The 26,599-nt window shown below is 42.1% G+C and overlaps 1 protein-coding gene across 1 annotated transcript in view; it reads left to right on the forward strand.

Annotated features, from left to right (window-relative positions):
• Positions 1-25,283, forward strand: part of dlgap3 (discs, large (Drosophila) homolog-associated protein 3) — an 84,201-nt gene extending 58,918 nt beyond the window's left edge. Inside the window, exons 3-13 of the mRNA XM_061759809.1 lie at positions 10,852-12,029; positions 16,357-16,571; positions 17,766-17,868; positions 17,943-18,159; positions 18,770-19,287; positions 21,109-21,203; positions 21,870-22,089; positions 22,302-22,596; positions 22,692-22,783; positions 23,212-23,358; positions 23,776-25,283. Coding sequence (XP_061615793.1) covers positions 10,926-12,029; positions 16,357-16,571; positions 17,766-17,868; positions 17,943-18,159; positions 18,770-19,287; positions 21,109-21,203; positions 21,870-22,089; positions 22,302-22,596; positions 22,692-22,783; positions 23,212-23,358; positions 23,776-24,081 — 3,312 coding nt within the window. The 5' untranslated portion in view covers positions 10,852-10,925 and the 3' untranslated portion in view covers positions 24,082-25,283. The remainder of the gene's footprint in view (positions 1-10,851; positions 12,030-16,356; positions 16,572-17,765; positions 17,869-17,942; positions 18,160-18,769; positions 19,288-21,108; positions 21,204-21,869; positions 22,090-22,301; positions 22,597-22,691; positions 22,784-23,211; positions 23,359-23,775) is intronic.
• The last annotated feature ends 1,316 nt before the right edge of the window (positions 25,284-26,599 follow it).

The following is a 26,599-nucleotide window of genomic DNA, read 5'->3' on the forward strand; positions in this document are numbered from 1 at the left end:
ATCAAGTGCAATAGATTGTGTGTGGCAGGATGTGAAGACCTTTGAGCAGTGAGGAGGCGCTGAGGTGGAATGTATAAGTTTCAACAATGACATGATAAACGAGGGCGTGTAGCAGCAGTGATTAATTAAGTTTTTATTATCTCCTGTTTCCTCCCTTCTCTTTTCATCCTCACTCTCATCTACGCTCACTGTTTTGCCTGCTTAGATTGCATCGATTTTTGTACTTCATAATGAAAACGGGCACAACAGTGGAGTTTTTTCCTCCCACTTTCCATCCTCAGCAATACTTATTCTTTTGTCTGAGACTTCCAGTGAGTGTCTCCTAAATGTCACCAGCTTTTTTTTTTTTTTTTTTTTTAAATCTCTCCTCTCTCATTTTCTGTGAACAATTGTCATTGATTTGAAATGTTGACTGGAATATGAGAAGACCTTTCCATTGATTGCGCTACTGACGTTTTTGTGTGTGTCGTATGAAGGCGTAGAAACCAAAATACCAAATTGTTAATTTCAAATGGCCTTTGTTCATTGGATTTTGCAGTACCTGACACACATGCTGCCACTGTGGGGTGACTAATCTTTTTTTAGTAAGACTAGACCAGTGTTGGAATGCAACATTATATGCACTTTGACTATCCTATTAGATCATTTCTATTGCAGAAATGAAATTACCCTCACTTAATTCTATTTGGATAATATTCGCCTAATAGAGGAATGGAATATTGTGTGCACTGCTCTGTGTCGAGTATGATTTGAGCAAACATCACTCTACATCCACACAGTGTATCGCTATAACCTCTGGATGAAAAAAAATCTTCCTGACTTTCAATTATAGAATTCCATGTTCTCATCTTTAGCAAAAGAAGATAACAGCGGGAAACCGTTAATCACAAAAGTACCTGGAAAACTCTTGCTTGACCTCGACGCACACCTCTAAAGGTGGCCTTGTTAGCCTCTCTGTAGCTACTGCAAAATATGGGATGGGGGTTAAGCGTGTACTAAGCTCACACTTTCCCTGCCTGTCACCTCTAACATATTGCACAGCTGTGTCCCTGCTACCAGGTGTGACCTTCTAGCATAACTCAGTTCTCACCATTTGGTCCGCTTCATTAGGTTTGTTTGCCCTGGTATTCCTGCATATACAGTGTAAAAATCCATCTTTTTACTGCATCATATGCTAACATGGACGCTGGGTCTGCTTTCTGCTACAGAATCTTTTTTTTGTTTTGTTTTTGTTTTTTTAAAGAGACCGCAGCACACATGATCATGAAAGAAATCAGTATCATACCCTAAACCAGAAGTATTGCACAAGCAAACCTGACCTGATGCAGTACGGAGACTGACCTGTGACTGACCAACACTGTGCCTCAGCTCACCGAGATGGCCGGAAAAGAAAATTAAGCAGCAGTTTGCCACCAGTGAACCATTTACAACTTCAGTTTGTTATCGTAAATATTTAATGTTAAACATTTACGATTGTTTACCCTGATCAATTTGTGAGCTGATCGGAGAAGATAAAAATCACTCTTAACACACCTCACAACACAGGATCATCTGTCAGGATCATCTTTTGAGTCGGGCTCAAATTTGGCAAGATTATCTTCATAGGTCTAGCCTGCTTCATTTCTGTGTCATTAGCGTTCACTTTATATTACAGATTCACTGTTGCAGTGTAAACAAAAAATTAAAAACAAGACTTTTAAAATGGTACAGTGTATGCCCATCTTTGCATTAATAAACTGCTTGATATGAGCACTATGTTGACATAGCATTGACATTGACATTGATATTAATTCTGTCTTAAAGCAACAGTAAAGTATTCCCCCTATTCACTGTGTTTCGTTTGCAGTATAATCCATTTGTAATAGCGCAGCACACAATTCTCAACAGTAATGATAGCACTGGTAGTCAGTCAAAGGCTAGTGAGAGATTTCTGAGGCAATGACAGTGACACTATTGTTGTGATTATGAGTCACCTTTTTCAGGTCAAATGAAATGAAAGGCAAGGCACAAAAAAAAAAAAGGAAAAATCTATGCGGTGGGTCTATCCTCAAAGTGACATAGCAACCCTGACTCAAAGAACCTCGATGAGCAGCCACACTCGTGCACATAAATTATGCAAATGCAGGTACTGTATATTTTGCATTTCTATTTGAATTTTAAGCATGCTTTTGTAAAGACAAATAAGCCCAGTGGTTGTCATTCCCGTGGAAGGAAATTTAAAGCATGACCAACGTCATTGATCTCAGTGGGCAGCATGCTCGCTTGACACTTAGTTAATAAATTACCTAGCAACACCAGAATCAGCTGGTTTTGAGTGTGTGTCCGTGTGGTGGTGCATCCCACCGTCAGTGTGGGATTGGCATTTGGACACACTTGCAGCTGGTGACTATGTGCAACCTTTCAACGGCAGGGTTGCATGGGAATGCATGCTAGGAATCAGTCTACAAACTGGAAATCGGTGACTTCAATTTGAGCAAATCAGCCACGCTGCATGCTGTTAAATTGGGAGTCACCTCTCTTCCCGATTTGTCTTTGCCTTCAACTTCTGCATGTTTGTTTGTTTGTTTTTTTAAACACAGGCAGCCAATCAGTTTGTTCTTGACCTTGAACAACGTTTTTGACGGGGTAGTGTGTAGAAATGTATTTTCTTATATTTCACTATCTTCCACCGGCAGATGGACTTTCCCAAATTGTCAGATATGTTAAATTATTCATTTTTCTAGCCCATTTCTGGCTTAAATGTTGAAAGCGGCTCTTGACCTTGGCAATAGCTGCTGCCAACACAATCGCACTGAAGGGTCCATTCATATTTCTTTCATAACTTTTTACAGTTAATTTTGTCTATTAATGTAGCTGTACTACATGTAGCCATAGTGTCACTGCCCTGCAGTATCGCAGTTGAACATTCATTATAAATTGGATTTTTTTTAAAATTATCATTTAAAAATAATTTAATAAAGTAGAAAATCCCATTATTTAATTGTTATTCAGCCGAATAAGCATTGTTTTTAAGTCATTTTTGAATGTTTTCAGAAAACAAGAACAAAAAACTAAATTTAAAAAAAAATTAAATGAAAATCAACAAATAAGAAGAGTTCAGTTGTCTCGATTCAACCTTTGCAGATTACAACAAAATTTTTAGCAAGTACAATGGTATTTTTTATTGATATTGTGACAGTAATTCATAAATGACTTTAGCAATTCTGCTATTGGGTTAACAGTATGGACATCGTGTTTTCCTTTCTTCAAATCCATATGATACTGATGTATCATAGATGTTTTCCCTGAATATACTGATTTATTGGATAATAGCTGTATTGAGATATATTCTTCCAGCCATCCATTTCGTATCTTGGAGCCCAATCCGAATGCTCACACCACTTATGGGGGAGTACTTCACAGTCTTTAATATCAATTACAAATGAAAGAAAATCATTTTTACTTGTGTCAATAAAGTCTCACTCATCACTCATCAGCCCATTCTGTCTGGAATAATAAATGTGATACAGTTCGTCAATTCCTACCATCACAATTGTGACGACGCATCGCTGCAATGGTTATTTTCCTCATCCTTACACAAGAGTAATTGCACGGTCTTACTGATGAATCTGGGTGAAACGGCTCTTTGAGCTGCTCAGCCTGCAAGCAAAGTGTGACATGAGCCTTCTCTGAGCTGCGTCTACCTTCATCTGCCTTTGATTATGTGTCAGGAGAGCTTGTAATACAGCACAACACAACCTAGACCAGGGAGAAGGAGTAGGCTTTTTGGAAGAGGCAAAGAGGGGGAATGGTGGATTGAGACCAAAAAGTGAAAGAAAGTTGAAGAGTTCATTTGCAATCTACATAAAATAAAATACATGCAATCTATTTGTAGGTATACATTGCATGCATATTTAAGGATATGCAGCAATTCCTCATTTATCGCAGGGTTTAGATTCTGTACCACCCCCGCAATAGGTGAAATTTGAAGTAGCAACCAATTATTTTTATTTTTTTTTTATTATTTATACACATTTTAAAGCTCTATGAACCTCCCCACAGTCTTATTAATCTTCCCCACACTCCTATTAACCTCTACCATAATTTTATAAACACTTTCCATACTTTTAAAAACCTTTTAAACTCTTAAACATACCGTAATGCCCGACAGTACTGTCCACTATGTACATTTTATTCAGTGTAATGTGTTTTAATGAAATTTCTTTTTTTTTTTCTTTTTTTTACAATTTTGTTACAGGCTAGGAAGCATTTATCTTAACACAAAAAAATATGACTATACACTCAGAATCCCATGATATGGTGAATTATGCACAAGATGAATATAAAAAAAATAATAATAATCTGAAATGCACTGAATCCGCAATAGGTGGAATGCGATATATAGTGAGGAAACACTGTACTGTAGATCTCTAATCTGCCTTTGTAAAAGCTTAAATGCTTAGTTTGAATGACCGAAATAGCAGCGAACGAGACAGCAGGAGAAGTCGAATTAAAGAAGAAGTAGGATGAGTTCTCGATGGGAAATGAACAAAGTGAGGAGGAGCACATCAAAAAAGGGGAGAAACGATTAAGACAAAGTGAGATATGAAAGGCTGTGACTAATATCCAAATAAGCCGTGTTTACATGCATGCGTGCAGAGAGGCGAGCAATCTCCTGCAGAAGGCCCGGCTGGGCTCGACGTCTAATGAGCTGAAGCTCAAAATGAGCCTGTTGTGCTATTCTCCTATTACCTTTCATCTCCTGTTATACGGCCATCTAATGTCCTCAGCAATGTCCCCTTGTGTTATTGCGGGAGCGAGTAAGAATTTAAGCCAATTACTGGCAAGCAGCACCGCCTAAGTGCTTCTGGAATTTTCTCTCTCATTAAGTCACAGTCAGAAGCTCTTCTCGGGCTGTTTTTGTACTGCAAATAGTTTGATGATCACGAAACGGCACACATTTTGATATAAGATTCATTTCATGCGTATAATGATGGCCATTCTTCTCTCATTGTGACTGGACATTCATGAGAAATCGAAACACCGCTCACGGATTTATCTCAAAGTCTGATTTATTTCTGATCTGGAAGAAGAATACTGTACAGTATTGCGACGTGCAGAAAAATGTGGACTGGATTGATATGAATACAGATATCTTAAAACTTAATTCTGCCTATCTTTTAGCTGATATCAAATGAGCAGACAAAGCTAAGAAGGCTGGGATTTCATCAATCGGTCTGATGTTACATATTTTAAAACTGCGAATGGATGACACTATTTGGCAATTGTGCATTCGGCCAAGTTTAGTGCAAGACCATTTTCTTCAGTCTGACGATGAACCAAACGCGTTTTTGAAATGTGGGAGAAAGTCGCACCCAGGGAGGAAAGCCACACAAGCATGAGGAGAAAAATCCATTCCACACAGGAAGGCACCACTAACTGATATTGTCCTTCCACTGCAAGGAAACCATAGTGAATTGATGGTGGCTAGATGTTGTGAAGGTTGCCGCCGCCATCTAGCAGTGGCACTCGTATCTTAAATTTTTGCTTGTATTGCAAGACAAATTAAAAAACTGGCCGAGTGATGGCTCCAACCTTGAAAAAAAAAAAATAAATCAAGACACTCAATATTCAAGGACCGCAATCGAAATCGAGGGAGTCCTATTTGTCAGTTCCTTCGAGTTTCTCAATGTCAAGAAAAAAATGACACTTGCCGCAACGTGTTCTAGAAATGATGATGGAAAATGTGTCAAATTGGAAGTGGAAAATTAGGGTGAATAGAAAAGCAGGGCAAGACTAGGAGGAGAGTAAGACAGAAGGAATTGCCCCCAAGGCTCTCTTCCATTTTGCCCTTATGAGGGCAGCAAATTTCCCTTGTGCTGTGGCCACCATCATCATCATCTCTCTCTCTCTCTCTCTTTCTCTCACACACACACACAAAATCACTAAAGAGTTACCACAAAACATGGAGGTAATTTCCACGCCACAATGTAACAAATGTGTTAGGCATGTTGTTAGCCTAATACCATTATCGTTGAGGTCATTTTTAACTGTCACAATATCAATAGAAAATGTCAATGTGCTTCATAGCTGTGTAGATGCCCCATCATCATACTCTTTACTCTGCTGGCTAGCTGGAATCATTTACATTTTTGCAGATGTTGATTTACTTTGAAAAGTGTTCTGTGCATTTTGTAAAGTATGGTAGATACATTTGGTACATACAGTATATCGAAATTTTTGGGGGGGAAAAAATGGTGATTCACATCATTAGCATATTTTGGCTTAAAATGAGCTTTGCATATTTCTTTGACATGATCTATACCTCTCAATCTTTTCCTCCCCATAAAAAGGTATTTAGGAGTAGAATTCACTTGTCAGCCCTTGAGAAATATTTGTTCATACCCAGGACATGGCATAGAATGGTAGCAAAGCACAATGAACGTACACGTGATGCATGACTGTAAACATCTGCAGTGCCATCATTTCATACCGGCTTTCTCCTTTGAAAGTCCCCAGCTACAAAGTCTTCATCTAAAATAGATATAAAACCATTTACCCGCCTCGCAGGTGCTTTGCATTTTTTTAAACCCGAAGACATGACTTCCATTCCTGTCGCTCCGCTTTACTCTCATCGACCTTTCCCTCCGTATGGACAGAGATGACAAGTTTCTCCTCACTTCCAAAATGTTTCCTATTATCTTCAAGTCTTCCTGGATCTTGCTGCCAGAAAAGAAATGTGTGTGTGCCATGAATGTGTGTTCATACGAGGGGGAAATGACATTGCATTAATTCATTAGTCACCTTTCCCAGAATGTGGATTTCGCTGCCTGCCAGAGAATAATGCCAAGACACAGCTGAGACAATTCTATGTTAATTCCTTTCTATTATTTTTTTTTTTCACCCACACTTGCCTTGATGGCCGTGCGGAGCTGGTATCTTCAGTCTACTGTACTCTCCCCTACCAGGGAAACGAAAATCCATTTGGCTACGATTCTTTAAGCTGCTTGTGCGCACACACTCTCAAATGGATCGACGCATCAGCATGGAGCTCACGGTTCATTGTATCTGCGGTCCAACAAAGCCAGTATTCAGGGACACAATGCTCTCTTCCATGGAGCATGAGCCATTACAATGAAAGCCAAGGCAGCGGCTGGCTTGTGATTATTTGCTATTGTCTACACTTGCACCAAAACACGAGACAATAAGCGTTGAACAAAAATGTGGATACTACTTTACATTTTCAACCTACATGACAACTTCGACACCAAGAAAGCCTAAATGCCATGCGGAACTGTTTAATTCAAACAACAGAATATGATGTTAACAACTACAAAACTATTTGAAGTCCCTGCAGCACAAGTGTGTAGTAAAACGTACTTTGACCCCAGCTGCCGCCAAGAAAACATCAAATATCTAAAGCAATAAGGGAAAAAGTCTCAAGGTTCCCATTTCATTTCTCCACAATCGCACTGAGATTTTACTGCCGAGCAGTCCAGGTTGCAGTCTGCCTCTTCCGAAAAGTCAGCTTGAATCGGCTCCAACCCCCACAACCATGCTGAGAACATTCAACAATCCCCCCCCCCCCCCCCCCCCCCAGTCCCTGACTAACTGTAATTAGGCCTTCAGTAGCTTTTCCAAGGATACTTCGACGGGTCCTCTGCGTGCCTCAAGGTTTGAGCCTGACACCTTCAGAGTGGCCATTCCACTAGAGGGGGATGAAATAAATAGGCTAGTCAAGGTGTTGAAGTTATAGTACATCAGTGATGTTCAAGCACCCCTTGACCCTCGCTCTCATGAAGATAGCAGAGAGCGGGCCGACTCAGCTGTTAGCAAAGTGGGTCAGAGCAGCTGGCATGATCACATGAATATTTCATGAAAAGAGCTGCAGAGTAAAGCCTCTGCAACAGTCAGGTTGATGCTAAGCAGTGTTAAACACCAGCAGCATGACAGCGTGTTGTTGACTCCCTACTAAATAGTTGTTCCTCCAAAGAGAAGGCGAGGACCAATAAAGCTGCATCACGGATGGATATGCATCCTTCAAAGGCTTTCTCCTTCCTTCGAGCGCTTGGGCTAGAGTCAATACATGACAACACTGGGCAAGATACGGGGTATGCTGCAAGCATATAAAAAGCATCTAGATGTCTAGAAAGGCATCCTGGTTGTGAAATAAAAAAAATAAAAATAAAAAAGACATTTGCCGGATTTCATAGTCACATTACACTTTTCCTGCCATCTCTGATACTCTTTTGTGGTGGCATCACCAACATGCAAAACGCCATAGATGTACACAAAACACCCTTGTAGTTAAGCATCTAGATCAGGGGCAAAAATAATTTCATGAAGGTAAATTTAAAGTACCACTGGCCCATTTGTCCATTTTAGAAGTCAACCCCTTGAGTACAATGGTTTCCCCACACCGGTTTTAGAGACTCTAAAAACTTAAGTCTCATGAGATTTGCTAGCATTAGTCATGATAACTTATAACTGTAATTTTTGCACGACTTTTGAAGCCCCACCCCCTCCCCTTACAGACAAATATGGTTGAACTCCAAATTTAACCACTTTTGGGGATCAACATTGTAGGTTCAACTGTTTTACTGTATGCAAGAGAAACTGTGGTATAAAATCGCTCAGAATACAAGTGGGACATTTGCAAATGTGTACTGCTGTTAAGTTGGGGGGGATCTTGGCGTTAAACTTGGTCAATCTTAGGTTATGCAGTGCCACTCCAGTCCTGAAGGTGGCATTAATACGCAATAGAGAGCGACCGACAAGTCAAACAAAAAAGCCTGTCTTGCAGTCTTCCGTGGAATCTATCCCTCCTTTTTCTATCGCGCTTATCCTCATTAGGGTGACGGGTGAGCTTGAACCCATTCAAGCCGACTCAGAGCGAGAGGCGGTGTACATGCTGGACCAAGCTTTCAGCAGCCAAACACTGGCATCTGTTTGAGATGTAAATAAATGATGGAAGTAGTAATGTAGCCTTCAGTTTTGAGTTAGTGGATAGCAAATGAAAGATTGTAAGGAAGGCTGGGCGTGATTTGTGAATATTGAGAGAGGCGGATGGCAGATCAAGGTGTGAAGAATGAAAACAAGCATTTGCTAAATGGCAGAGAACCAGATGGGCATATTAAGGAGAGGACCATGGCAAGGGACGGGATGAATACAAGTAGGTCAGGAGGAAAGGCAGAGGAACAGGTGCCATGTGGTGCAAAAGACAGGCTGAAATAACAGGAATTGCTACACTTTCTTTACCAGCTTTGTTTTTATGGTTGTATGTGCATGTGTCAAAATGACTGGCAGCTCCTATAGCCAGCAGCCAGACACAAAGCTGCAAACCTCATGATAAACACAACATGGTTTAATTTATTCCTTTTGGCAGAACAGCACTGCACACTTTGTCATCTATTCATAGAGGAACACCCACGAATAAGGCAGTGTGCCAATTAGAGTTCAAAGAGCATTTTGGTAAACTAAACTGTAACAAGTCAGTCTTTTTCTTCATTTTTTTTGTAGTCCTTGTCTGTGTACCACTTGGATGGAGTTAACCTTCTTGGTGACATCTCTCATTTAGGCAATCAAAACCACCAGGCCACACTTGATACTGCATGATTACTGTATCTCATACATGTGCACGAACATGAGTACACACACGCTCAGAGAGTCCCACGCTGCTGAGCCAATTTAACTCTAATTACATTTCAAAGTGACGAGAGATGCATGTGTGCACTTGTTAGAGACGATAGTGGTAAATAGAGAGGTAATTATATCAACTACAGTCAATAAAGTGTATTTAATCCCATTTGGAATTTAATCATCAGTTGTTGAGAATTTGGTGAAACTACAATAGAACCTCCAAACATGAACACAATCCATTCTGTGATGCCGGTTGACTTCCAAGTGAGACATTTTCCCAAATGAAATAATTATTTCCTTTTCTGTTTACGTTTGCTTACAGCGTCCACTGATGTGGAAAAAGAAAGTTGAGTCACATTGTAGCTGCAGTTTCTTCAATTTTAATGATTTCACTTTCTGCATTTTTGTTTTGTTTTTCCTCCATGTTGTACACCATGATATCCCAGTTAATTGGAAGGATATAAACAATGAAATGATGCCATAATTGATTGAGATTGGGGAAAGGAAAAAAAAAACAGATCCACTTCCATCGCCTCTGCAGGATGCAGTAAATGCGCTGTTTGCCTCCGCTGTCAATCATGTACGTGTAAATGCGCCGAGACCCCCTGCGGGCATGGATGGAGGAATGAGGCAGACAACAGAGGAGTGTGGGCCTGATGAATATAACAATAAAGAACAGAGGTAACAGATGTAAGGAAAGGGGAGGTGCCGAGGAAGAAAGTAAAGAGAAAGACAAATACTTTTGATTTATCAGCCCGGCGGCCATTGAGATGAATGAGAGGAAGCTTTGCAGAGTCTGTTTGGATGGATGCTCACCATTGCACTGCTTGTCTGGAGGTTTTTGTTTTGGTGCAACAAAAAAAAAAAGAAATGAAGAGTATTTCACTAAATATGTTAATCAGAAAAGCATTGTTTCCACTTTCAATTCATTAAGCTATTTCACAGATGACATAAAGCAATCTGCACATCACTTGTCAGTCTATGACCTTTTTGTTGTGATTTATTTGTGTCACTAATGGGAAAATGCAAGGTCATTTTTCAGACATGCTAGTTACTCAAGGTGAAAACAATGAACACACTTTGGATCATGTGTATTTTCATTGTCACAAGCATTTGCTATTTATGTAGCACAGTTTTCAACGAAAGGGTTAAATATTTACTGATTGCAAGTTGTTGAAAAATGTGTTTTTGCTCTGTTTCATACGTGACCAGTTTTTCCTTTTGTGCCTGCAGGTGAGACTTGTGCAGCCCTGTCACGCCCACAGCGCCCCCTTTCTGCCCGGACGGCCCACCACGCCCCGGTGCATATGAAAGGATACCATGTCAGCCGTAGTTTGTCACAGCATTCTTCTGGTGGTGGCGGAGGAGGCCCCTGTCATTGCCCGCCTGAGGACGGCGATGGCCCAGGCAGAGACTACTACCACGGTCATAACGACGGCCACTACTACCCACCGGGAGGTCCGACTGAGGCGTTGGCGCTGGAGAGACACCACTCTCACTCCCATTCCCATTCTCACAGCCACTCAGGTGGGGGCACCTTCCCCCGCTCGCACCCCAGCCAACATCCGCCTCTGCAGTCGTTTGACTCGTGCGAGGAATGCTTGACATCGGGTCATGGAGGCAAGATGCACCGCATCCCTCCAAACCTGATGGATCAGTTTGAGAAGCAAGTGCCCTTCCACCCTGATGGCTTCCACACGCTTCAGTATCAGCGTACCACTAGCGGGGGTGCTGAGCAGCGCAGCGAGAGCCCCTCACGTATCCGCCACCTGGTCAACTCCGTGCAACGCCTCTTTGCTAAGTCCCATTCCTTGGAGGCCCCTTCCAAACGCGAGTATAATGGCACAAGAGGAGGCGGGGACTACCGAGGCGAGAGAGGAGCGGGTCACAGGAGTGGAGGGGAGGACGGCGGGGGGCACTACTCGGGACACCAGTCTCGCTCTGCTCGGAGGAACAAGTCTCGAGAGCGCAGTAAGAGCGGGGACTCTCGGCACGAGTCGGGCAGACGACACCGCAGCAGGACGGCCGGCTGGTGGAGTTCCGATGACAACCTGGACAGCGACAGCAGCTTCATGGTGAGTGGCGGCAGGAGAGGATACCCCAGCGGGCACGAGAGCCTAGATGCGGCCATCCAAGAGCTTACCATGAAGAGGCCCAAGGAACGAGGCAGTGGGTCTGGGCCTGCTGAGTGTATGGCCTGTACCACCATTGCGCTGGCTGGAAGCGAGGGAGGCGGAAACCACGGTCACACAGGTCACTCCGGTCACTCCCTGAAGAGAAGCACGTGGTCCGCCATGACCGTCAGTCAAGCCAGGGAGGTGTACCCATCAAGGGGGGGAGGAGGAGGCTATGACAAAGCACTGGTGCCCATTGAAAACAAACTGAAGGAGAGGACCCTACACTATCTGCAGGTGAGTGCACGCCTACATTTAAGAACCCGAACATTGAGCAAGACTAAAAAATTACACAGTAATACTTGTGCAATGATTCATTATGTCAGAACGGTGTTATTTATTTTGTCTCAGCAATATGCTCAGGTAAAACCCATCAAGTGTAGACTTGAAATGTATGCTAACGTGTGCTCTCAATCACGAGTATGTTGAAGGATTGTGTTGGATTTCAAAGGCAATTTGCTATTAGCGTAAACAGCGGCACAGATTAAAACATACATTATGAAGGCAGTAGACATAAATGTTGATCCACTTCACAAAACCTGCGTGAATTTCAAAGTCATGTTTATCTCTGACAAAGGCAGATAAAGAAGAAAGGACAGGAAGGAAGTGACAATAATGAGATACTGTCAAGTCTCAGCATGGTCGTAGCGACACACTCGACCCATTGTGCGCAACGCAGCAGGACCTATAGGTTGCACACTTTTTCAGATGCATGAAACCTAAACACCTGCTGTGTGTGGGAAGTCAACTGCCTTTTGCTCTCCTGAGTGCTTGTGCCTCATTTACTGTTTGTAGACCATTTCCTGCTGGGTCTGCGGTATGGTTAGTGATGTCATGAGCCACATCGTCTTCCAAATCACAGCTTCTGGGATCAAATCTTGGCTCTGACCTTTCTCCCCCATGTAGACCAACTAACTCCAACATGCAAAAAAAAAAAAAAATAAAAAAGCATGTTCAGTTAATTAACACTAAAGTGCGCATAGGTGTGAATGTGAGTGTCAAGGGGTGTTTGTCGATATGTGCCCTGAGATTGACTGGTGAGTCCAAAAGTTCAAACCATGATCTTGAACGGGATAACTGGCAGAAAATGGTTGTGCAACAAGGCCTTATTATAGGTAAGGAGCAGTGAGTTTTAGTATCTACACTTTTAAGATTATTAAATGAAGAAATGACTGTGGCTCACTTTTCGTCAACATTTTGATCATTTAAATCGCTTTGTAATCATAAATATTCACATTTGTTTCTGCCTTATAATAGCGTGCCTGTGCAATTCATGATCTTATTAAAATGCTCAATGTGGTCATACTGTATGAGGTCTTTAAGAGACTTGCATGTACAAATAAAATTCTCATTTTGAGCACAAATTTTTTTTTTTATTGACATGTAGGCAGACACACACGTACGCACGCGCGCACACACACACACACACACACACAGACAGACACACACATACTCACAAATCTCCAGCTGTGTTCCTGCAGAACAGCAGGTAGCCACAGTATTCCCTGTTTTTTTTGTCAACTTTCATCCTTTTAGCCACAGCTGAAGGCTGCTGATACAAAGCGAGAGTTAACGTTTCGACAAGCCTGTGAAGTCTGACACCTTGATGCATGGCCTCAAGCATCTGCCTGCAGGAGTTGCTGGTCTACACGAAGCAAGACGCCAGCAAAGCATTCAGCTCCAATTTGCAGCCTTGTTAATCACAACAATAGAGTTTTATATAAGTTACATGTTTGATAGTAAGATGGAAAAAAGACTTTTTTGCAACAATTCTCACCCATCTGTCCATTTTCTACCAGTTATGCTCTTCAAGTTTAGACAAACATTTACACTCACATTCACAGCTACGGGTAGTTTGGAGTCTTCACTGAAACTAGCATGCATATTTTTGGAATGTGATTGGAGGCCAGAGTACTCAGGGAAAACCAACACAAGCATGGGGAGAATATGCAAATTCCACACAGAACGGCGTGTTTTATCAACCACATGCTCTATCTGCACCAATTTCCTTGTAGTATTTGTTAATCTTAACCCCAGTTTGACAGTTCATCTTAACTGTGTTCGTGAAAGTGGAATTCAAGTACTTTCCATTCTGTATCACCAACCCTAAGATGTCAAAAACATTGTCAACCTCAGAATGAATTCTGTCCATTTTGTGGACGGCGCTGTGGATTCAGTCTCACCCATGACATGAGACGTACTTCCGGTTGGCAAAATACTGAGCTTTCTCCGACGCCACCACTTGTAAACAAACCCTAATTGTCATTTGAAGAAGGCAGAGTGATTGAGAAAACTAAATAAATGGTAAATGGCTTGAATGGTCCTTTTAGTCTTCTTCTCTAATTTACATTTTAACAAGTAAGTTGATTGGTGGAAATTCAGACATAGTTTACACGATAACTGGGGGAGTTGGCTAATTCAGGAGAAAGCAAAAAAGAAAATGCTCTTTTGACGGTGGAAGAGATAGCTCACTTTAGAGCTGATTTTGGCTGCCAGGCTTTTGGCTTGTTATGTTTTGCTAAATTACTCAAAAATGAAAATGCCTTCCACAAACTTCACCTCTTGTCAGTCATGCAATGTTCTCTGGAGGCGACAACTATTTCCCACATCCAATTTATTTATTCTCCTCAAAAACAGGTTCCATTGGCTTAATTTACGTCTTATCGAAAAAGCAAAACATTCAGTGAGATTCTCTCATCCCATTAAAATGATTTGCCATTACTCAATACATTTATATTGTTAATTTTCCAAAAGTTAACTGAAAGAATTCAGTCAAATGACCATCCCAAAATGACCCACCACTCCTGGCCTTAACATTTGTCTAATCCCCTCTCATTTTATCTTGGAATGACAAAAATGACACTATAGAGAAAGAGTGACACAAAACAGATATCAAGTGTCAGGAACAATGATGGAGGGCAACATATGGGTGCAGAGACAGGAATCAACGCTGAGGGAAGAAAGTGCTGGTTGCCATGGGTATACAGCGAAATAAGAAGGACAGAGCGTGATGAGAGAATAGAAGCGATAGTGAACGACCGGAGAGGGTTGACAAATTATGCCCCAAACATTTTAAGTGATGACCTTAAAAATAGGCACTCAGGTGGATGCCTCTGGGCTAGACTATGTGTGTTGTGTATCGGTATGCAGCGCAGCTGTATCTAATATTGTGGCCCTGAGTGTATGTTGTGCATACGTTAATGTAATGATTTATTTCATTTCTTATTATCCATTGTCTTTGCCTTGTTATAGTCCTCGTTTTTGATCGTGTGCGTTTGTTTTCTCATCTCATCCGATTCTTATTGCTTTGCCCATCTGTCTTCTCCACCTGTTTTTTTTTTAATCCTTTCTTCTCTACAGCACTCACTTTCTCTTCTTTCATCACCTCGTGCGTCCACCCAGGCATGTGCCACCCCTCCTGTCTGTCTCTCTACATTTGTGTCCGTTGTCCGCTCTGCTTGGCTACCTGCCTCTCTTTGTTGCTGTCAGCTTGCGACTGATGCTCAACCCCCCCCCACCCTTTCTCGCACGTCAAGTGTTTCACCAGCTGTCAGAGTTTCTCTCTTTCTGTAAGTCGCTGTGTCGCCGTCTCTCTTTGTAGCATCAACTGTCTCGTGTGCATGTGCAACCTGTTTTCACGGGTCGGCGTGCGGGCCAAATTATGGGTTAATAAAATGGACAGTCAGAACCAGAATACAAGCTGTGTTACCTTCAATTTGTCCTGAATGTGAATGCATTAATCCTTAAGCAATAATATGAATACAATTTATCCATTCCGGGACTCAAATTTTAACCAAATTTGAAAACTTATAATACTAAAATAAATACTAGCCAGATCATGTTTTAAGAAGCATTCCAGCATAGTTATTGCTGGGCTTGTGTATTTGAAATTGTACAAAAGTAATGATATCCATCAATCATCCACATATAGAGACAGACAACCATTCACACCGTCAACTGAATCCACGCTGCCTGCACGGAGGTCAAGCGAGTCAAACACTGTCAGTGACTCAAGTAATGATAGTAAAACCCAACAATAACAATGGCTAATTTCGTCATTACCATTTTCCCCTTTAGCTAAGCATCACTTATACAGTAGTGAACTGCTATACACGTCAAAACTAATATATAAAGAGTGACATTTTTGAGCTGGAAACAAGGTAGTAGAAATAACAGCTAATCAAAACTCTGTTGTGTTTCGAACAAGTAATGGTGATTAACTTTTTCTACATTTCCTATTAAACTCTCAGGAAATCCTGCTGGCGCGTGCATGTACTTGTGCGGTCATACTTGTGACAATGTGTTTGTTTGAACCGCATGTCCACTCTGCGTGTTCCTGTTTGACAGGGAAAACTTTCTCACAACAGAGAAGCAATATTGTCAATAACGAATCAACCCATAAATACACTCTTACTCTGCATCAGACCTGTGACTCAACCCATAAATAGACTGTTTACCCTGCCTTGACACGTCAACAAGCTTGTACTCTTACGCACGACTGTCGCATTGTCAGAGCCTTGCTAGTTTCATTGTTGATATTCACATAAATGTGATTGTGTCTCAGGTTCCGTCGGAAGACTGGGGGGGCGGGTACGGGGGCGGCGGTGCCACAGATAGCGGAGGTGAGATTCCCTGCCGTCGCATGCGCAGCGGCAGTTACATCAAGGCCATGGGTGATGATGACAGCGCCGATTCGGACAGCAGCCCCAAAGCTTCACCCAAGTCCAGCCTGATCGCTCAGAGGGATGCCTTCAGACGTTCAATCAGCATGGATCAAAGGTCAAAACGCAGCATACGCACTGTTTAGCATAATACTGACTGTATGGTTTTGTTTTTCTGTTGCTGCTGAACTCAGTTCTGGCATTTTCCTGTGGGATTTAACGCGCCCTTGTCGTATTTCGACTCATAGTGATGACGAGATGATTCTGTCAGGAAGAGTCAATAACAAAAACAAAGATTACATTACATAAACTCAGAAGAAGCCGTTTCAAAATCAGTATTAGCGTAGGATCATTCCAGAATTGGAAGACAATTTGTTGTTATGTTTTCAAGAAAAACAGGTAATAAACGGTCATAAAATTTCATTTGTCCAGCATAACAATCAACGGTACACTTTGAGATATCGTATGTTCTATTCTGTGTTTGGCAAAAACCCTATTACAGATAGTGAGGCACCTGAAAAACATATTTTTTGAAAATATTGTTGAGTAAATCCTTTATAATTAGTTTAATTTCATTTGAATATTAATTTCATTTTATTATTACTCTAATTACAGTAACAGGGATGAAAATCAATGCAAATGTTATGGGTTTTTGCTCAAGAGTACACGCTAGCTGTGTTAGCCGCTATGCTAACGAGCCACAAACAAACTTAGCTATATAATTAAAAAAGAAAACACTTTTTTCCTAATAATAAGTCACAGATTGAGTGACACTTCATTACATCTTAAAACAACGAAAACATATGAATAGAGGACTTAGCAATTAGCTTAATTGTGTCATTTCTGCAGAGTCAGGTAGCTTACTATTTTCCTATTCGTCGAGACGGTTAAAAAGGTTTCAGTAACATGGTTGTGTGTATGTTGAGAGACAACTACAGAGCAAAATTACTATTATTTTAAAATGTCTGTCATAAAACAGAATGTTTTAACAATTACAAGGAAGCCATGGAAACAAAATTATACGCCCCTAAAAAGCTGATATATAACTTATTTTATCTGTTAGATTAGATACGTTAGTTGGTCATCAAGAGGGGGGGGGGACGCTATTTTGGGGATGCTCAAGAGCTAGGAATCACTTTTACTACAGCTACATTTACATTTTGACTCAGAACAACTATAATTTATACAACAAGTGCATGTTTCTCTATTTTGTCAATGGATTTATTTTATTTTTTTATCATTTCACGTGTAAGGGACAGAAAATATCCTCCAATTCTGGAATGACCCACTAATTGGTTGTGTTTAACTTCAGGTATTCGTGCAAGCAGTGTACTGACTCCTATCCTAACAGCCGGACAACACCCAAGTCCCAGACCCGCTCGCGGAGTTACACTCGTTCGCTGACCAGCTCTCAGGTAACAGTCACTGTATTAGTGATTTGGGTGACACGGTCTATTGAAGCGTTGACATAATCGGATCTCTGCTTTAGTTGGGAGACACCCTGGACCGACAGTTTGAGGCCGTGTGTGAGACCATGTTTGGGGAGGTGGAGTCCCAAGCGGTCGAGGCTCTGGATCTCCCGGGGGTGTTCCGCACGCGTAGCCATAGCTACGTCCGTGCCATCCAGGCCGGCTGTTCCCAGGACGACGACTGTCTCTCTGTATTCTCTATGTCTGGCCCCCAGGGAAGCATCAAGGCGGGAGCTGGTGAGTTTCATTCCAGTGCATCAGGAATTTACTTCTCTGTGCATTTGTTTATGTACTTTTGATTACAAAGCCCAAATATCCCAAGCTAAAACAAGCAAATCTGACAGGATGAATTAAAGCCTCTGAATAGTGTCACGATTCATCTCCCTCACCTGATAAACACGATCCTATCTTCACTTCCAACCACGCATGCTCACAATATATGAGTGCATCTGCTCAACAAAGCTCTTAAGGTGTAAGAGAAAACTGAAAGAGGGGAGAGAGGGCCTCATTTTAATATCTCCAAGGAAATTGCTTCATCTTCTAAAGAGGTAGACTTCAGCTAGCTTAAGGGAAGAGTCAAGTCCTGCATACTATTGAAAATCACGCCAAAGAAAGCTTAGTTATTCAGAATCCAGGGCTTTCTATGAGGCATTTCTCAATGTTTTTGTTATTTTCTCTCCCTTTAACTGTATTCATATCATCAATACTACTTTGTTTGCCTCCCCTCTATACTAGTCTGTCCCTTTTGTAAGTATCCATCCCTGCTCCCTTTTGAGATACCCCCTTTTTCTCTTAACATCCCAACTATGCCTCTGTCTTCCTTTCTCCCACTCTTCTGACACTTCAGTCTTTCCTTATCGCAAAGGTGCTCCTCCCCCACTCCCACCTCGCATGTCCAAATCGTCGCTGTCAGTGCGAGCCCAGAGCAGCACAGAGTCCACCCAGGACGCCTACTACAAGAGCAGCCACGGGCGCCCCAAACTTCACAGTAACTCGGTGGACCTGGGTTGCTCCGACGGACCTTCGGGACGCTCTTCCAGAGTCGGCTACTACACCGCCACAGGCCCGGGGCGTTCGCGGCAGTACAGTAACTCAGCAGAGAGCCTGGATGGAGGGATCAGGGGCTCGCGGGAGATGGTGCCCTACGGAGGTGGTCCGGGAGTCGGCGTGCGGGCCAAACACAGCAGCTCAGCTGATAGTTTGCTGGAGGGGCCACCGAGGCCAGCCCGGGAGAGGGACAATCGGGTTGGGGGAAGCCTTGGGAAGTCAGTCTCCCTGCCGCAGAACAGCATTGTTTTGAGTAAAGCTGGAGGGCAGGATGACGGATGCAGTGGGAGGAAGTGGAGACCGTCCATCGCTGTGCAGGTGAGCAATAACTGCTCTACCTGTTAGTGTATCGCAGTGAACACCGTTTATTGCAAGGGATACAGTATGTTCGAGACCTGCAATAGGTGACAATCTGGGAGACCATATAAAAAAAATTTTTATTTTTTATATAGTTTTACCCCTACCAAATGTTTAAATGACATGTAAACTTATTAAAACACACTAAAACACACTTTTTCTGATTCCTTAGCGCCTGTCCTCACTCTCGCTTGCAGTTCTCCAATTAATTCAACATTCTATATTTAAATACCAAAACGTTCAAGGAAACTGTAATTCTGTCAAACGAAAGTCATCCTCGTTCAATATTAACATATGATGTAAACGTCATAGGTGGGCTAATGAAAATTAGCATGGATGTCACAGTTATTATACTGTAAACCTTTGGACAAATGCTTTGTTTTCGTTGTTTTGCCATGAGATGCTGTGCAGGTGGCGTATGGTATAGTAAAACGAATACCGAACGGCAACGTGCTATCAGTCATGGTAAAGGTAATGATATCCTAACTGTAGCACCACCCGATATTTTTCCTGAGGTGAAAAAAGTAGGTGTCCATTTGGGGGTGCATTTATTTTTTTTTATTTAAGTTGACAACACATCCCCAGTTTAATTGGCGTACGCCATTATGTGGGCGGGGGGTGGAGGGCACTACTTGAGGAATTATGATAAGTATGGAAATAAGTGGTCCATCCATCTTGCTTGAAAGAAGACTTTCTTTTTAAAGTGTCATTTATCAGTGGATTATCTTACTAGCTCCATTTAATGACTGGAAACATGACATACATAACAGTACTTTCCAAATGCAATGACCTCAGACCACATTTAGGGAAAGATTCTGTTGCTTTTTTTTGCCAAGAAAGAAATGAGATGAGTGATTAGCTCAGTGTCTGGCCTGGCAGCTGTGTTTGTCATTCCCCAGATCGGAGTTTACTTATGATGCATACCACACGTACATTTTTTTTTGGGATGACTCATATCAGACCTTTTTGTAGGCCACATTTCTCATTAGCATAACTCGGGATATCCCATCACACCTGGGCCTTCTATGGTGTCGTCCCTTTTAATTAATCTACCTGCAACTGCTGTCAATATCACACCATGTCAATATACGCGACATTACAAACAGGCATCTCATGTGGTCAGGATAAATGTCACCACGAATGCCACAAAACCCAATTAACAATTCAGGTTATCAGTCATATTTGCCGCAAACCCATTTCCGGTAGAAGCTTTTTAACTAAAAATCAAATCAAATTTGCATTGTACCAACCAATAATGCCAGCCAGTTGCCAAGGATGCCATATCGTAGTCGTATTATTTCAAGTGTAATTTTTGTCCACGCCACAGAACACAGGGAAACACAGGGAACACAGGGATACAGGGAAAGTCAAGTACAGTTGATCCTATAACAGTGAACCCCTGCATGTTCTTGATTCAGTATTTATGAATTCACAATTTCCTAATCCCCCACGCCCCACCCCCATACTCATTTTAAATGTAAAATATCCAGAGTTGCCTTGATTCAACCTTTGCTGATTACCATGACCTGGATGACTGAAAATCTACTGTACACAGACATTAAATACACAGAACGTTTTAGCCAGTGTTGCTAAATATCTGTGGTTTACTAGGCGATCTGACCATACAATCAAAAGTCCTGTATATATAGGTTAGCTACTGATTGGAAAGAAACTGGAATGTAAACATAACCGTAATATAAAAGGAGATAAGCAGTAACATTTTCCATAAAGGAAGGAGGAGTTGAAAGTGAATTGGTTTGTGCTCTCTCTCCTTTATTTCAGGTGGACAGCTCAGAGACTCTGTCAGATTCAGACGCAGAGGGCAAAGCTCTGACAGAGGTCCATTCAATAGGAGTACAGGTGGAAGATGACAAAAGGTAATGTCAAATTATTCACCAGCTTACTGATTTGCTTATGCTAGGTATGTGACATTTAACAGAAGTGCAAACTTACAACTTACTCATTTATATTTGGGCCGAAAATATGTAGCTTCATCATTTTAATGCATAATTTACAAAAGCCTTTATTTCTGTCGGGGCCCCCAACAGCGCAAACACCTTTGGTTGATTTCGCCAAAAGAGTCTATTTAACATTTCATCAGACGTCACAGCTTGAAGTCTGTAACACCTTCTGCTTTTTCTAATCATTAGCGTGCACTCCTACTGTTGTGGTTTCACATGTGCTGTGGCCTCTAAGCCCTTGGTCAGATTCACACATAAACAGCGTCCCACGCTAGAGATCGAGCGGTGCACGTGCCTTGGTGTCCTCGCGTATAATTGTGTCACACCTCAAACTGTCACGCAGCATGAACGAGGGGAGGAACGTGTAAATGCTCATGACTATGTCCACTGACATGCACTCATTTGTCATATGCCAGATGATTTAACAGGATTTTATCACTAGTGAGGAGTAAGATTGACAAGAGTGGCAGCATGATGCTCACTGCTTAAATTATGCGGAGTGGGATAGGAAAAACGCTTTTGCGTGCAATGGCACAGTGTAACGGATGGCTCCGGGCCTGCTGTGACTTCCCTGTGTCACAGACGGGCCCGTTTCAAGCGCTCCAATAGCGTGACAGCGAGCGTGCAGGCCGACCTGGACCCCGAGGGCTTCCCGGGGCTCAGCGTTGCCGTGCCGACGCAGGACAAGAGTCTCCAGTTTGGTTGCTCCTTCCAACGGCACTCATCGGAACCGGAGTCAGCTGGCCAGTACACGGAATGCCACCGCACTGTGCATACACAAGGACAGTGGGCCTACAGAGAGGTATTTATGCAGTCAACTACATGCACTATACGGTGCTAGTGCTTCCCGACCTTTCTTATTAGAAACATCTCATGGCACACCACTAAACAAAAAAGTCACAAAACCTATATACTGTACCTTTTCCAAAGAAAAGATAGATATGCTTGTGATTGGTTGCTATCTGAAGAGAATTCAATTGATTTATTGCCCCTTTATTGCTTTCATCATTCCAGGACTTTATCCAGAGCGGCTACACCACCGAGGCTTGTCCAGGAGACCCACGCTCCCATCAACATCAGCACCTTCCTCCACGTTCCCACTCACCACTCCCCCTCACATCCGAGAGAGTGTGGGCCGGGACACCCTCCTTGGAGGGTCCCCGCAGCCTGCCCGATTCGGGTCGAGCCTCCCCCTGCATGAGGGACGGAGAATTCTTCCTGCGCCTCCTGCAGACCGAAGTGGAACGGATGGAGGGCTGGTGCCAGAACATGGAGAGAGAGGCGGAGGAGAATGAACTCCCAGAGGAGAGTGAGTTTGTGGAGAGCGACCTTTGAGATCATTGCAATAAACAATTTCTGTCTTCAAACTCTGCTTTGTTTTTTTGTTTTTTTCATCCTCTCCAGTTCTAGAGCTGATTCGCAGCGCAGTTGGCAGTGCCCAGATGCTCATGTCTCAGAAGGTTCAGCAGTTCTTCCGCCTCTGCCAACAAAGTGTGGTAAGTTTGTGTGATTGCATGAGAAGTCATGACAGCAACATTACAACAGAGGTTGAACACAATCTGTATTCTTATTTTCATAACGCACGCATTATTCTTCTCTTACGAGCCCTTGTTGAGGGTAGTCTTGATCATTTGATGCTTGTTAAACTGAGTTCTTGTGTAGCACACTGAGCTCTTGTGTGATGCCATTAATCGCATCAGTCAATAGTTATTTTTTTCTCCCCAATAATTGTTGCACATGCCCAGAATTAATACTTGATGCCTGTTGGGGATTTGTGACATGCATGAAATTGGTTTCAACAGTAAAATATTATGTAATGGAAAAATGTTTGACAAACATTTGTCCCAGATTACTTTTTATTTACACCTTGTGGTATATTTAAACATGCAACATGGGCCTTACCTCGTCTCCGCACCCACCCCAGGACCCATCTTGTTACCCCCAGCCCACTGCTCAGGACCTAGCAGGCTTGTGGGACCTACTCCAGCTCAACATAGAAGACATCCGGGTCAAGTTTCAGGATCTCCAGAGGCTCAAAGACTCTGGCTGGAAGCTCCCCTCTGAAAAGAAGGTGAGCCAAACAACCAGGGTTTGCCTTCAGCACTCTCCCAGAGCTAAGATGGCCATGTGCAGACGAGTATTGCAGATGTCCTCAAAACCATCGCATGCTGCGAGAATGCAAAATGGCAATAAGAACTGAACTGAGTTCCATGCTTAATCTTCTACTTTTGTTGCATTCCCTAGAATGGTTAGGATGCTCAATTACTCCTCATAATGAAAGAACTAACTGTTGTTTCTCCTTTCCTCTTTTTCTTTCACTTTTTATGTCATTGACCATTCGTGTTCTTACCCCATTGTTCATTTACCCACTGCCAACGCATGCACTACCCCAATTCTCCACTTAAATCCCCCTTACACAACCATACAAAACTATGTATCCACGCCCATTGTCATCGTCAATGTGCATGTAATCGTTGTCGGGCTATAGGAGGATAAGAAGATTCCTCCACCCTTACCAAAGAAGCCAGCGGGCGGGGTGAGTGGCAGCCTCCGGACGGATAGCGTCGGGGATGCAGGTGGCGGAGGCGGGCCAGGGGGCTTGGTGGTGCCTCGTGTGGGGGCACACACCCTACCAATCAGGGAGAAGTCCCTAGACCTCGTTGAACGTCAGAGGACAGAAGCGAGGAGGAGGCTGCTGCAGACCAAGCGTACTGCCTCCTTCAGGCAGAATTCGGCCACGGAGAGCGCAGACAGCATTGAAATCTATATTCCCGAAGCCCAGACTCGACTCTGAAACTCTGACCAGCAACCTAGTCCTTTGCAGCTCTAGATTAACTGTAGGTCAGGTACCAACTTCTCTGCTTTCCCCTAGACTAGCGCATTTCCATTAATACACTTCTCATTACTCTCAATTCAGTTCTCAAGCAGTAACAGCCATTTGTGTGTCTTGAAAATTGCACATATTAATGATACAGAGGCCTGGAAAAAAGAAAGTAGAGTAGCTAGTAGATATGAATTATCGCCTTTTTTTGAAAGTCTCTGAATTTTTATTTATTCCTTATTTATTTATTATTACTTACCTGACAACAAACAAGAAACACTTCACTTTTTTATAATGGGGATTTGCTGAGGCTCTCGCACTAGTTAGTAGCTTGCCCGGTCGTGTTCACCCGCCACTTGTGCATCACTGGAAATAAAGGGCTTAACAGGCACAAAACCTCTATGACAGGAGATGACAAGACATCCCATATTTCAATTCCTGTTGCCAACCTTGATGGGAAAACACATTACATTTCGTTTGGTTTACAATTCCCAGCAAAATGTATCCATAATCTTCACTGACACTGCCAGTATGGATAATGAGGCATGCCCAGAAAGGCTGATGGTTTGCTGTCGTTATAGTTAACTATCAAACTGCATCTTCTTAGCACCGGATCACAAACTAACAACTTTTATTTTTTTTGCTTTAGCGTTGATCATATTCATTCAAAAACAGCATTAGGACCACACTGGGGGGGCGGGGGGAATAATACAATTATGTAAAATGTGTAATACTATTTTGCGAGAATTAAGTCATGATATGATATGATGAGTCAAATTCTTTGAGCAAAACGTCATTAGAATAAAGTAATGTTACAAGAATGGGCATATTTTTTAGAAAAAAAGCTGTAATGTGATAAGTTTTTCCAGTAATGTGACTTTATTCTTGTAAATTACCATTTTACTCTCATTAAACTGAGACGCACAATATTACAAATCTACTCTTAAAAGGGCAGCGTGTTCTATAATTCTGCAACACCCATCCCCATGTGTGGCCCTTATACTTCTTTGAACGTTCAGGTTTTTTGAATGAACGGGTTCCTATTTGGTCCATAGTGTGCACACTCACGCTTGCCCAATGGAGCATTTTAGAGCCTTAACAGTAAGAGAGTGTCATAAAAATGAATTAAATAAATAAATAAGTTTGCCTGAAGTGGCTCTTCAGGACTCCACTGAAAGGGGGGGGGGGGGGGGGGGGGGGGCGCTCCATAATCACTGTGTATAATCACTATAGCACCATCAAGTGGTCAAAACAGGATCCTGTTGTCTGGATTTAATAAGATGCCATCAAGAAAAAGCCATGACAATTTGTTTTCTGCCACTTAATGCCCTTGACTCTTGAGTGTTTTCTCTTCCCGTAATAAAAAAATATATTTATTTAAAAAAATCAATCAATAAAAACAGCAAATCGATTAACTTTTAAAAGCAGGAATGACGTCTCTTATTTAGCAACAAGAGTGCCTGCCTGGGAAATTGCTTCCAAAGATTGGTGAAATGTTGAAAAGGTAGCTGCTGGGTGACTATGGTAACCACAAGTATTTGTGAAAAGTGCAGCAGTGTAGCATGATTTTAATAATTGTGTTGATTCACAAAAAAATAAAAAAATAAGTAGGAAGACATTTTTAATTTCAATATTTTCTATGGACGTTTTGTATACTGCTTGTGTGAATGTGGCCGCCATGTGGTGATGACACGTAGTGATGAAGACCAATGAAATTCAACCATTAGCATGATTTTCGTTTCTCTTAATATCTGAATGGAACCTGGCAAATATTTTAACAGGAGATGTATATTTTATAGTATAATCTACATTTCTAGATAAATAGAGACTATCGAGTACAGTGTACAAAAAAAAAATGCCTATATCAAATGTGAAATACCACTGTATTGTTATTATGATTCTATACACTTGTGTGATACTACTGCTGTGTGGCATATCCAGACGCAGCACACATGAAAAGATTATTATGTGAGTGCTGGGTCAGGTTCACAGGGTTTTAAAAAAAAAAAAAAAAAAAAGGAGAAAAGAAAAAGAATGGTTCGTCGCCAAGTGAATTCCTCCGGCGCTTTTACATATTCAAATGACATATCTCTCACGCTCTCCGTCCCTGTATTTCCACATTACAACCAACGACATGTGCCTAACCAGCTATGTGTGGAGGTTACTGTTCAAGTTTACAGTGTGCATGTATTTGAGACATGTACATAACAAAAATAGCATTTTTTCAGAGATTATGTTCGAAGAAAAATGCTTCATTGTAATTACAGGCCCCTTTGTGTCACCCATCACTCAGAATATTTCTGGAACACTTTCTGTTGGCACTGCATGCTTTGAGAGAGATTAGCCTGGCGACCCGAAAGCTAATTTCGTAGCTTTAAAATCTTTGTACAGAGATCCTTAAGAGACAATATTAGCGGCAATAGACAAACAAGCGCTGAAGGAAAATTTACATCGGTGTGAAAGGTGACAACATCTCAGTGGTGGTTGAGGC

Source organism: Phyllopteryx taeniolatus, chromosome 21, assembly GCF_024500385.1.
Source record: "Phyllopteryx taeniolatus isolate TA_2022b chromosome 21, UOR_Ptae_1.2, whole genome shotgun sequence".
NCBI lineage: Eukaryota > Metazoa > Chordata > Actinopteri > Syngnathiformes > Syngnathidae > Phyllopteryx > Phyllopteryx taeniolatus.